The 14,537-nt window shown below is 35.5% G+C and overlaps 1 protein-coding gene across 1 annotated transcript; it reads left to right on the plus strand.

The window, feature by feature from the left end:
* The first annotated feature begins 1,581 nt into the window (after positions 1–1,581).
* Positions 1,582–14,000, plus strand: LOC130050990 (uncharacterized). The gene is made up of 8 exons (XM_056152045.1): positions 1,582–2,920; positions 5,228–5,482; positions 5,789–6,049; positions 9,712–10,095; positions 10,607–10,744; positions 11,000–11,056; positions 11,773–11,848; positions 12,673–14,000. The coding sequence occupies exons 1-8, from the start codon at positions 2,866–2,868 to the stop codon at positions 13,412–13,414; spliced, it is 1,968 nt and encodes a 655-aa protein (XP_056008020.1). The 5' UTR covers positions 1,582–2,865; the 3' UTR covers positions 13,415–14,000.
* The last annotated feature ends 537 nt before the right edge of the window (positions 14,001–14,537 follow it).

Consider the following 14,537-nt stretch of genomic DNA (forward strand, 5'->3'; position numbering starts at 1 on the left):
TACTGTCTGTGACGTGTTACCTCCACTCGATCGGAGCGAACCCGCCAAATTCACTGTATCGTGGGAGCTGCTTTCTCTGTGTATGAAATTTTGACAACTTGTTTTGTTGCAGCACAGTGTGTCGTTGACTTTATTGTGTAAATGGTATGCTATTTTTGATAACCCCTCTCTGTATGCCGACGCATCTAATATTCCATGGTTCCCTTGCTTGCATTAACCGGTCACCTGCATCTAATCACGATAAATGTATGGATGACCTCGATTCCACGAAGTAAAGGTTACGGTCTCCCCCATCAGCATTATGCAACACCTCCCCCGACAGAATACCGGAGAACAAAAACGAATCAATTATTGGTTTACTAGGACTGCTTTAATTAAACAAAAGCTCACACTGCGAGCCCGCTGCTATCAATTGTGTTATGTATCGATATTATCCGTATTGAAACGTATATTCAATTTAAAATACTAATTTCCTATCATTTGATGCTGCTGGTATTTCAAAGGCCTTCCATTATTCAGAATGTTTCACTTGAACAAATTGTGCAGTCCATTAAGTAACTCAATTTATATTGTCGCTCGTTTCAAATTATACCTCATTTTGCTCTCATCTTGTTTTCTTGGGGTTTTTTTCCCAATCGTACAATATTGTTTATTATATTTTATTACGAACAAAATACATTTGGTGACAATTCTTGACACAGAATTGTAACAAAGTTTCGTTATTCTTTGATTCTTGGACACTTTCCTTTTCAATCTATAATTCAAGTCATGTAATTGGTTCCGATTGGATTATGCGGAAGTCTAAAACTCTATCATAACTATTTCAGCGGGCTGTAGAGGAAAACCTCACTCAGAGCGTTACTGAGTTCCTAGATCGATATACGAGGCTGATAGAGGAAAGGTAATGAAGTGGCAAATGAGATTTTATGCTTCAACTCTTTTGTGGTTTTTAAGCCCATCTGGGGGTAACTGGAAGTCACGTGGACGATTTCGAATGGCGCAGTCGTCCCCCAAGAAAGTAAAATCAACATGTGACCTTTATCAAATAAGTTATTGGATAGTGTGTTGCTAATTATTTTCGTCATGTAACTTTCATCACAGTTCTAAAGAATGGTTTGTTTGTTGTAAGTTTAACGTCCCGCTCGAGAATTGTTTCGCTCACCGTTACAAAATTATGGCCTATGCTCGGCGCCTATGGCCTTTGGACAGGGAGGGATCTTTATCGTGCCACACCTCCTGTGACACGGGACCTCGGGTTTTGCGGTCTCGTCCGAAAGACCGGTCCCATTCCGTCGCCTCTTCCGACAAGCAAGGGATACTGAGAACCTATTCTAACCCGAATCCCCACGGGAATCTACAGAATTGAGAATTAGGCTTTTTTGTTTAAGAATGGAAAATTTGACTTTTTGAAATAAATTGTCTGTCATTGTAATATTTTAACAAACATCGTTGACATCGTGTGCATGATTGAAGTTTGAAGTGAGTACATTATTCGCCACACACGTTTTCCTCTTGTTTAGACCAAACGAATCCATTAAACAAAATGGAACACAAACCCCCAGACTTTTAATAAATATGTTTGGTGTTAATTTTGACTTCCTAACATTTTCACTTAAGCCTATTTAATAGTGAAATATTATCAAAGTACTCAACAAATACACTGTCGAACTTCCCTGACCTTTTAAGCTAAATCTTTTATATCTACTTTACATGTGTATCGTTTTGCGTTTCTTGTCTCGTTCTAGATTACCCGTGCCACCGTTCCAGATAAAGGAACAATAAGCAGCCGTTTTTCGTCAAAGACATTTTTTGTAATTAAGCCACCGAATGTGAGGTACATGTATGATGGTTTATCCGTTCCTTCAGGATATATTGGCTACAGCCTGCTTTTAAATGCAATCGGTTGTCAACATCAAGATTAAATTTCTCTGGTTAAATGGGGAAAAACAAAACGAGAGTGCAAGAACTTTCGTCTAAGAGAGAAATGACCATCTGGAAAAGTGCAAAGCGGATTACTACAAATCTCTCCTTGTTGTGCCAGTTATATTTTTCTTTTTTTTCTTCAGACAAATCTGAAATGGGATTCAGGAAAAAAATGAATTATTGATTGGATATTTATATTAGGTTCTTGTCCTGAAGTGGTAGAAGGTTTAATATCGACATAAGAATTACAAAATCGCACAAATATTTGCTTAGCCGGTATTTAGCCCTAATAAATGAACAATCTTGGACATACGAGTCCTGTTCAAATACCAGACTAACAACATAGAGAGACGTTGATTTATGAAGGGAATATATTGAGTTTTCACGGAATCGTGGTCCACAGAGAGATGTACACACGGATATCGGTTAGGACGTTGTGTTCATTTGTTGATCAAGGATTGGACATTTTATCTCCGATCACTGTGACGATGATCTCCTTGCGTTAAATAACCGTGTGTTTGCGTGTGGCCCACGTGAATTTCGGAGTTTGTTTTGTTTTGTGTGACACGTTTAGGAATCTGAATATACGTCACGGTTGTATAATTAGTGAATCCAAACACACAGTAACTTATCATCACACAATTTTGTTTAGTGCACACGCCCTTGTGTTTGATGTTACACAGCCGTCAAAAGATACTTGAGAGGATATATTTCACGAGGAATATAGATGCTAAGTGTGCTTCAATGTGTTTTAAGCGCTTTGAAAGTAGATAACAGGTTTGCATTTTATCTTTACTTTCTAAAATATTTTGAACGTTATGAACATTGTGAAACTGACACTACGTGATGCATATATTAAATTTCTTATCCGCGCTTGAGTGAATTCTCACCTGCTTTTAATACTTTGTCCTTTGCGAGACGCGTTCACAGAATTCGCAGGAAATGTATTCCCTAGTGCTGGTGACTTTACTATGGACGTTAACTCCTAGGACAACAGGTAAACAATTTAATACATCTTCATTTTACGATCATGATATGTCACATAATTTAATTAGTTTATCACAGTACCTGAACATTTTCCGACAGTAGCTTAATAATTTTTAATTGACAAGGACAAGTTAAAAGTCAGAATGCTCGCTTACTTCACAGAGAATAACTGCGACGATACATTTTCCAGAGCACTAACTTGATAAGCGTGGCCATTTAACTGTTAAATGCAGAAGATAAACGGAGATAATGTAAACAAAAGTGTACCTCTGCATATTTTAAATGCCCTCACTTTCCATACATTTTTTAAAAGCATTTTCACAGTGCAGGCACGGGAAAAGCTCATCATGCTGTAATTTAGCGTATGAAAGGCAAATTTAATCATCAACACGATATTCTCTTTGTGTTGTCCAATATATATGATTGTAAATTTGAAAGGGTAATACCTTAGCAGATAATGATAGCTCACGCCATCTATGTCAAACTAAACGTAAATGTCCCGCTTCAAAGTCATTCGTCATTTAATCGCCCCATTAAAATCCTACGGTAGATATCATCTCCGGGGCTGTAGTTGTAATGCGAGTTTCGTAAATACTTTAAAGCTGACCTTTTCACCTTGTATGAGTCTATTTGATTGTGAATACTCCCTTTAACTGAGTTAAAAGCCCGGTACTTCCATATCTGTCAATGACGAATATCCTTGAGAAGGTTAAACTAACAATACGATACTCCAAATGTAGTCAAAGGAATTTTAAATATGTATACAATTATTATATCTATCTATCCCATTGAGAAAACCCCCATGAATCGTATTGAAGCAAATGTCAATTGGATCATCTAGCATGTTTTGTGAATTTACTTTCCAGACTATCAATGTGGTTTAGTATATTAATATAGAATCTTTCTGTCATTGTAAGAGTATACATATATACATGTCATTTATTTGTCAGTTCGAGAAGAAAATGTTTGGGTCTTTTTTTCTTTTCTTTGATCCTATTTACTTTAAAATTAATACCTGAGGTCTCAATAAGAGAGAAGTTGATAGAAAGCAATACGCCATATCACGAATTCATCAGCTATAGTGCAATAGGTAGAGCAAGCTCTTCTCATCTTCATCCAGTTCAGCCTTGTAGGACAGTTTGATAATTTGCTAGACTGCTTCGCAGCTTGATGCAAGAAGTGTTCAGAGAGAGAGCAAACTCACGCCAAGGTTCTATACATTTTAAAATCCACTGGACGCTCCTAAAATGCACTATCTCTGTATCGCACAACCATTTAGCTTATCTATTATGTATATCCATAACTCTCCATTAATTTAGAGGATCTACATATAAATCTTATTACATATTACCACCCCAATATGTAGAATTGAAACAAAAATAACAAACACATTATGAAGATTATGTAAATAAAAAGTAATGAAGAAGATACAACATTACACAAAAAACAACGAAATTAATGTATCCTGATGCAACGCTTGCTTAATACACGAGAGTAAAGTTAAACACATTTACTGTAGTAAAATGCCAGCCAACACGCTTTCCGTGAAGTTGGTACTTACATTAACTAATTAATTATGTACAGTAGAACACGGTGGGATGGGTAGTATCTCTGCCAGAAGTAACTACACAGTCAACTAAATCTACGATAAACCGAGGAAATATTCAATGTTTAGACTCCCTTAGGAGCAGTGATCGATATGGTTACGTTATAATGGTGGTTAAGCTAAACCTTTCTAAGTTTTGAGCATCAGTTCCCAAAAGTGTGTGAAGTAGGTGCTAGATCATTATTTTAGCGTCACATATCGAGACTAATCTTTTCATGTCATCTGAATAGTGCTACAGATGTTAAAGATGATGCTTTCTGCTGTCAGTTTGAAAGGTTGTAAAAAAAAAAAAAAAAAAACCTTTCTGCAACATCAGAAAATGTTTGACAGCGTATTGACAGAATAGCATGCTTGACATGACGTTTTGATATGCAAATAGGTTCTGATGACTGATATTTCATGCAAAGAATCATTTCGACTAAACATGCTTTTTATTGAACAAAATATAATTGCGATGTTCTAGATATCTGACAGACAGACGCCATCCCTCAACAGAATTCATTGTTTAAGCTATCCTCCAGCGTAATCACCTGTAATGCAACACCTGTAATATTCCTGGTTGATTCGATACAGATGATTCTATATCAGGAGATGAAAGACACAAAAATGCACATGTTCCCCTATAAATGTTAATTTACCAATAAAACATCGCGATCAACAATACAAATGCTTTTTCGTCTGCTGACATTTCCAGGTTTGTCTTTTGTATAGGAGATCATCACGTAACAAGGACAGACATCTGCGCCAACAGCGGGAAGTTTCTCAAATGTGATTCCAATTTTGTTTTGAAAATCAAAGATGTCATATGCATGCCTAATAACTACACCTGTCCTGAAAAGGGCAGAATTGTGTCGATTTGCGAAGGTCAACGATCTTGCGAAAGCATCGGACTGCGACAACAAATGTGGACGTACTGTCAGGATCAACCAAGCAGAACGGTACTGGTGGATTATTCATGCGAATCTGGTAATTTGCATACTTAGCAGTTTTATATATGCATATATTCAATTGTCCACCGTAAGCTTCGTTTGTTTTTCGTCAACACTTGTTAAATTGAAAGCTCTTTCGGAACTATTATTCTTGACACGAGTACGTATTTCTTAGAGGTGCATGTATACTTATCACCGAACGGAGTTCAATCATGTTGAGAAATTTAGTTCTGAATTGGAATCACTCCATGCTCTCGAAGTTCGTGAACCTCAGAACGATGTTCAATAACATTATGAACACGAGTTTCGAACGCACTCTAAATGCTTTTAAATATTTTCACAGTTGACGATAACGCCTTTTGTCGAACAAACCTATGCAGTGATCAAAGCAGGGGCCTTTTGTGTCCCCCTAAGTCCAGCATTCACGTGACTGATCTAAGATGTGGATCAGATAGTCAACACTGTCCTTGGAACCTTCATCATATCATTTATCCTACATGTGAGGGAAAGCATGAATGCCACGCTTCCGGTCTACGAATACTGGGATTGGAAAAAATCTGTCGTGTCCATTCATTCGTCATTGCTGATTACATTTGTGTTCAGAGTAAGTTTAGCAGTTTTATGATAAGAATATGTGAAAATGTTAAGGGACGCATGTGCATGGGAAAATCGAGCAAGTCAAAGTAGCATGATTTCTTCTTTATTCTCTAGCCCAGTTTCCAACCCTCTTCAGCACACCTAGTCTGATATACATATACGAGGGTTGTCACAGAAAAACGCGAACTTTTAAAGTATGTTTTCTTTCACTTTTACCATTAGGCAAATACATTGAACACTTTTGGAATATTGCTAATACGTTTCAATGAAATACTCTTCTTGATAAGTTTTAAATCACAAATAATTCAAAGCATATATAATAGTAGTCGGCTAAGCACTGATGGTCGGTCCAGCACTGATGACGTCAGTGTACAGTAACCTTACAGTCCTTCATTTTGAAAGTAGCACCCGTTTGGTGATGTACATTTCTCCTGCCGTTTAACCCGTGAATGAAACACATTTCTAAACCACTGTGGTCCAAGACATCTGGTACATGGAAAGTTCGATATTTCCCGACGAATTTCGATCACATTTTGAACCCGCTGTCCTCTAAGATGTCTTTCAATGCTAGAACATATGCAGAGTCTAGTGGAGCAAGCTCTGGTGAATATGGTTAGTGTTCTAGTATCAGAAAGTCCAAGATGTCAGGGTTCGCCTCCGTGTGTTCTGTCCTATGACTTGGAGCATTACCATTATGATGTATCAATTATTTAGGCTTGTTTGGTGTGACCGCTCTTTTTCCCTCAAAGCACATATAAAATCACGACAAACAACATAAAGAATCAAAATGATGTACATGTAATAAGTTTTTGTCCATGTGCGAGTATTTTCATATTAAATTTCCTCTAGGATAATGATCTAAACTTTAATATAAAAAACATTATTAGACACTCTATCCTAAATTTAATTTTTAAGCAATGCTGGGGTACCTCATTGACAATATCTTCGTGGTCTTTGGTGATCAGGTCTTCCCAACAGTCTTTTGGAATTTGCATGGGCACGGGTTGTCCTTCTTTGTTAGCTGACCTGTATTTTTATTGAATTTATTTGCTTCTACATGAAAAGAAAAAAAATATCTTGCTGTGGCTTTCAACTCGACATGTATATATATCGACGAGCTTATACCTATTAATTATTAATTACTAATATTCTTTCATTTGTCGAAGCTGACGATGGAGAAGCTTGAAGTCATCCCGTTTGACATAAAGTTGAACTGTTATTTTGTCATTAACACTCATGTTCAATAAAATATCCAAGTATCAAGCAGATGTGGAAGACTCTGCGGTGTCTTGTATCTAATTTCGCGTTCACTGGAATATATCGAATAAGAATATTGTTATTAGATAAAACATCGTCGATGTGTCTAACTGTCGAGTTGAAGGCCACAGCAGGATTTTTGTAAGGAACACAATTTTCTAAGAGACCGCTGGAAGAAATAATCTCGAAAGACTACACAGACATTGTCAATGAGGAACTCCCAACATCAGAGTACATGTGCGTAGAATCAAAATTGTGTTTAACAAAGAATTATTTTTGGATAAATCATCACACGATATGAAAATTTCCGAGTTCTGGGTTATATGCTGGGGAAAAAACCCACCAAACATTTCCTTCCATGACACACTGTTTTTTGTTTAGTTTTGTCTTTGGTATTATAAAATTTTAAGGAAATCATGTTATCATCTTGCAGGGAGTACTTAGATGGATTTTTCTAGAAATAATGTTAACTCTCGGGGAAATCACTTCTAAGTTGACTGTTTAATTACTAGTATCCTCCTTTATCATGCACGATATATAAAGCCAATGTGGAAATGAGAATTTAGTGCAAATATAGAGTTTGCCAGCTATGCATTTTATGCGATAATGTATATTGGTCTTGGTCTTTGTTAGCATATTCCCCAAATTACTACATTAATATAGAAATCGATTAATTGTGTTAATATGTACAACGAATGTAAGAAGACCATTGAATCCCCCTTTAGCCTAAAATCCGATTACTTCGGGGATCTTCGGAGATATTGCATGACGAAAATTGCAATTTCCATAATCTGAACATAATTGACTTTTTCCGGATAAGTAGCCTTGACTTTCATCAATGTCCAACGTTCCTAGTGGATTTAATTTTGTCTCGTAAAGGGATAATTAACTTAATGTAGTATATTAGCGAAGGCAACATAATGCGCGTAAGAACGGAATGTCTGCGTCCTTTTGACCTCTTGTCACGTGACATTGAGACGTAGTATTGTATATCACGTGGTAGAGGAGGTCACCTTTATGGTGAATGAAATAACATATTCTAAAAATGCATTGCGCCAAAGGAATTCCGAATTGTGGTGTTTTATTTCATATTTTGTTCAAACGTATCTGTATTTAATTTCTGCATCAAATGAAATATTTTGTTATGGTGTGTTTAACCTGAATTCAGACTGAGGGAATATTACCAGTGTTTTGTTTGTCAGTATGAGACGTAGTCGTAAATACATTCGATTACTTTGATTCCATGAATTATCAAAATTTGATGGCCTAGTAGATCAATTCAAAAGCTCCTTACAGGAATTCCTACGAGCCTCGTCTTTTCTTTAGTACACTGAGCCATATGTGCTAACGTCTGTAAACTCATCCTAGTTTTGAGGCTTGTGTAATCACTTGACCATTTATAACTGAATTTGACCAAATCAAATAAAAATGATCAAATCATAATATTCGTTTACCAAACACATCGAACAATCCTATTTGAAAACTCTCCTCAATACTTAGACGTACATGTATTGAAGGGCTAACATTAAATGTTAAAATTATCAACGTCTCTACCTGTTTGTAGAAGAAATGTGGAAATTAATAATTAGCCGTTATTGTTTTTAAATACACATTCTTTCATACATGCATGGGTATGCATATATTCCATAATATATATGTGTGTTCTCGTATACCATGACTATTGCATACTTGTCTTAAATACCACTTTGTTGTGCATTGTATATAATGACGGAGATTATTGTTAGGATTGCTCACGTCACTGTGTGTATATCGTGTGTATTTCAGAAGGTCCGGGGAAGAATAGCTCCTTGTCTAAACAAAGCATTTATTATAAAAATGTGTTCCTGAAACAAAACGGATTCTGTGTTACTGTAAGAAGCAAATTTCCCACAAAATGGTCAAATGGGGCCGAGTTATTATAAAACGTGTTTTCCCTACCACTACATACTGTACATGACCAGCTAGAACGGAAACGACAAAACCTAAGGATACATGTACCTTTGCCATGTACATGTGTATATTTCGATTAAGAATTTGGGGACTGGGCGAGGCTACATATTTCAATTTTCATCGATGTAAATGGTAAGCGCTATGATGATTTCAAAAAGGATTAATTGACGAAAAACAATACCAGCTTTTGTCAAATTGACCTCTTCATACAGACTTCAGTATTACTTTGTTCAAACAATGACCCCCAGGGCCAGATTAAAACCACGTTAATGGTAATCAATGATAACATAGAAATGAAGTATTTATTTTAAAAAGTGCATACATGTATTCAGACTAAAAAAAAATTAAATGGACTTCATAATAAAAAACTCGCTGATGAATGTTTGTATTGGAATGTAATACTTATTGCAATATGTTACATCATTTACATGTATAACACTATCACATTGTATATTTACACAGACTCTGTCGTGCATGACACGTGCTCAGGGTACACAAACCGGCTTCCATCCAGATTCGGCGTCATAAAAAGTCCAGGATATCCCCAAAATCCCAACGGAAATCCTAACGGTTGTGTGTGGAGAATACCTCTTGGACTAGGACAACGAATTGACGTGACAGTTCATTTGGCATACTCTCGTGAGAAAACCGAAGGAAACACGTGCTCTGCTAAATTTCTACACGTGCGTTATGTAGACTGCCGTTCCCTGACGACAGTTACGGAATACTTCTGTCAAACGCACGAGGTCAACATATCCCGTCAGTCGTGTGGTGACGTCACAATACAGAGTTATTCATACTTCAAAGGAGACGATAGAGGCAACCGGTTCCTTGTGTCATACGAGGGTAGGATTTTGATACTGTGTGACTCGGGTTCTCGTATTATCTGAAATTTATTTGTTAAGGAGGCACTCTAGATCGTCATAATGGCTGACTTCTTTTAAAAACACAAATGTAAATATGAATATCAGTAGTATTTGTCATTTCATTCCAAATATATTTGCCTAGCTGAGAAGCTCATTAGGTTAGCACGTCGACTACTGAACTGTAGATCGCGGGTTCAAGTCCAGCAGGGGTTTTATAAAAATCAGTTTGTTTTCTACTAAAACTGCATTTCTTGACTAAATAAAGTAAATTTGAAAGTTTTCAATTTTCAAATATTGTACATATCCTCCACTTTTAATCCATATCAAAATTTCTCTGGTGTAGCATTCCTCCTTAAGTCCTTTAATTTTAGTATTGTAGTTCATGTAAATTAAAAAACAAATTGCAAAAAGTGTTATTTTGTAAGATATCATGAAATATCACTAAACGTTTTCATGTTAATCGTATAATTCTCATAATAATTAATTTTCAGTTGTTGTATATGACGCCAAGGGACGTTCCTACGTGCCCTATATTCTTCCATGTGGAGGTTCTTCCGGGAGTAGCTTTTACGCATCCTCAAAGGACGTCCAAGATGGTGGTTATTTATCGTCTAATGATTCCACGAGTGGTATGAATATTCATCAGACTAACTTTCTTATTCTAATCAGTTTTTAAAATTTAATTTTAAGCTAATAATACGTCATGAATTCGATGGTTGAGGGAATGCAAAATTGCTCTCTCTGTAGCGGTGCATTCGAAAAAAGTCTGACTTGTTCTTGAATTTCCTTTAAAAGAGGAATTGAGATTGAACAAATTATTAATGCTACCTAAATGTACATTTACCTAGATTGTTAGATTGTTTGGCTTTTTTTTCGTTGATTAGGAAATGGAACTGTGATAGAATATGCTTTGGATCCTGAGAAATTTTCCCTTATTCTTAGTAAGTATCATATATATATAGTACGAACTTACACTATTTTGGAAATGCATGATACACGACTGTATATTTACATCACACCACATATTACATCTTAAGCACAAAAAAGTCTGATGATAAAATAATGCTATTCATATATACATGTCACAAAGCCGAATGCGTATACTCGACTACATGTAATGTTTTCAATTCTACTTCTGCAAAACTTGCATGTAGTCAAGTATATACTCAATCGGCTTTATGATAGTTTTATTATACACTTACTTGTGTAGATGTTTCTACACTTATTTCTGGATGGTTATATATATATATATATATGAGAGAGAGAGAGAGAGAGAGAGAGAGAGAGAGATGAATTATAGGGATAATTTTAGAGAGATTATAGGATAAAGTTATTTTTAATGCTTTCTTACTTCCGTTTTACATTTCTTTTACAGAAATAGTGATGATCATATATATATATATGTGTGTGTGTGTGTGGATTATAGGGATAATTTTAGAGAGATTATAGGATAAAGTGATTTTTAATGCTTTCTTACTTCCGTTTTACATTTCTTTTACAGAAATAGTGATGATCATATATATATATATATATATATATGTGTGTGTGTGTGTGTGTGTGTGTGTGTGTGTGTGGATTATAGGGATAATTTTAGAGAGATTATAGGATAAAGTGATTTTTAATGCTTTCTTACTTCCGTTTTACATTTCTTTCACAGAAATAGTGATGATCAACTTCCTTCTGTTCATCGTAGCCTTTATATTAGTAGTGTCAATCTGCCTTGTTTGTTACAAGTAAGTATACATATGTATAAACCAATAATATATACTATTAAATAAGATCTTTACCTTAGAATCAAATTATGGAAGGAAAATAAAGATCGATATTGCAGTTCTGAATTTGAAGAAATAACAATCTCTAATTTAAAGTTCATATTGTAAGCAAATACGTTCTATGTATCTTATGAATACATTAATATTTTTTTCTAAAACATGGTACAAATATTTGGAATATTTGCAATGGTGCACAGAGCAATGCAATTTGGCGAGAATAACAATTGATATTTATGACTAATACACCGACATTCTGATTAGGATAATGCAATAACAGAGAGGTGTGAAACTTTGGTGTTTTATGTCTTTTTTAATTTGTACTAGAACTGTGTAACAGGAGTATATGTGATGTGCTTTTCTAGAGCTTTACTGCATGTTCGTTTGGTTCAGATTAACGTTCGATAACTCTTGCATTCACCATGTGATTACTGGGTTGTCTTGTATTAATGAGTTTTAAAACAAAGTTTAAATGTAATATTAAAACATCAAACACAAATATTTCTTATAACATATGGTAGTGAATCACACTTTAATCATTGAAATGAAGAAATTTAGTGTAGATTTCGAGAGAAATAAGCAGGTGCTGGTTTTAATCGGAATGTTGTCATAGATACTATTTATACTGTATTATTTGACTGTACTTTTAACTTCTTTATTACAGTAAATGTCATTAAAGCAAAAATTACAGAGTGATGATGATTTCATTATAAGTTAAATTTCACGTTTCCTAGTATTTCAAAGGTTTAGATAAACTTTGTCTTCACGGTGTGAACTCTGTTTTATAGAACACGACAAATGGATAGACAAGGCGGTTATCAAATAGCTAAGGATGGTGAAACTGCAGGTACATCTAAACAGAATGGTGTGGAAGAAGAGACTAAAGTATTACTCAGAGAAAGCAATGAAACCACTGTATCAAATAAAGCTAGTAATTATTACCCTGCAGTTCAAAATAGAAATACATACGATGGAATTTACAATGAAATCAAATCGGAGGATTTACCAGGTGCAAAGGAAATCAAACCGAGAAAGAAGAAAGACCCTTATGCTTCGTACGATAGTCTGGACTTTGACAGCGGAGTAGGTGCGGATATGGTCGGCGGAAGAAGGTATAGTGCACGGTGTTCGGCGGAAGTAGTTGTGTCAAGTAACCTTCCGCCAACCCCACCTCAGACGCCAAGTGAACAGAACACAGTTCAAAATGGTATCAAAGACAATCAAGTTGTTGTTGGGGAAGATGGCGTTCCCCATGTGAAAATCAATAATGATTTTTACGCAATTGTTCAGAAATCCAAGAGTCTTCCAAATGGCACAAGTAGTTCTCATCCCTCAAATTCTTTTGAAGTGGAGCCACACGACAATCAAGTCAATGGTACCAATGGGGGGCCCTTTTCATCATCAGGGGTGTTACCACAGCATGACTGCATGCTACACAATGACGTCCATTGTAATATTCCCCCTTTTCCCAATCTAGATAGCTACGATAACATCCATATTGACAACTTGCAGTCTTCATCAACCGCTTGACATTATCGCTACGAAACGATAATATTTGTATGATTTTATCTCTAGTCCCATAGATAGCCTAGCCAGGGAAACGGGACAGCGCAGTAAGTTTTACTCAGCAACTGTTGGAAGTTGCGGACCCGTCCTACTAGATCTAACAATGCAATGTAAATGAGTATTTCTATAAGCCCATCTGTCCACAACATGCATTTAATTTATACATTAATGAATGCCAGCAATTAAGGATTTGATTGATAATTATTCAGGCATGATAGAACTTTACATCGAGCACCTTGCTTTGTTTAAAGTGTAATTCGAATATATCCCCTTTATAAAAATATAGTTGTCCTGTCAGTGTTTGAAGTCTTCAAGAAATGCTTTTTTATCGAATATTACAACGATTATCCATTTCTTGGCAAGAAGATATATTTACACACGGATTTACAACGGGATGGTAATAGTTTCTAGATTACATAATTATTTAAGCAGTTCCTGAATGTTTTCCCTATTCTAACCAGGAAAATTTAAAATAGAAACTATATGAATCTTGCCAGGTTTATCTATTATCAAGTGCAATATAAGTGCCAAAATAAATGCTTTAACCAGATATATTGTTTATTGTTATTAATGACAGTTAGCATGGATGGACAATACATATGCATCATGGATGTGTAATGGCAAAATATATGATTCCATGCATCCTGTAAATTACAACTGCTTCAGTGTTGGCGAATGAAAACTTTAAAAAAAAAAAAAGAAAAAAAAAGTCCATCTTCTGGGAATGGAATTGAAATTTCTCAGAGATAGATTTGATTTTCGTGACAAATCTCTTTGGTGCCATTGAAAGTTACTTCTACATATTTCATTCCTCCTTGGCCTTTAAATTATGTACACTCCCAGAGATTTCCGGTAGGCATCTGTCATTTCCAATAGTGAATAGTAGGCTTGTGAAAAGCAATGCCTCTACGTTTATTACGTCATCGACCATCTTATAAGTGTGAATAGTTACTGGCAGGAAGATGGATCTGTTAGTTATTGCAAATTATTTCTTAGTGTGGTATCTACATGTAGTTGATATTATTTCATTGATTACCTTAAATCTCTCTTATATGGAGTCCAGAATATTAAAACGCGTTTGATATCC

Source organism: Ostrea edulis, chromosome 10 (genome assembly GCF_947568905.1).
Source record: "Ostrea edulis chromosome 10, xbOstEdul1.1, whole genome shotgun sequence".
Taxonomy (NCBI): Eukaryota; Metazoa; Mollusca; class Bivalvia; order Ostreida; family Ostreidae; genus Ostrea; species Ostrea edulis.

Coding starts and splice junctions, on each gene's coding strand:
- LOC130050990 (XM_056152045.1), top strand. CDS start 2,866: ATGTATTCCCTAGTGCTGGTGACTTTACTATGGACGTTAACTCCTAGG. Junction 10,096..10,606: donor GTTCCTTGTGTCATACGAGG/GTAGGATTTTGA, acceptor ATTAATTTTCAG/TTGTTGTATATGACGCCAAG. Junction 10,745..10,999: donor GTCTAATGATTCCACGAGTG/GTATGAATATTC, acceptor TTCGTTGATTAG/GAAATGGAACTGTGATAGAA.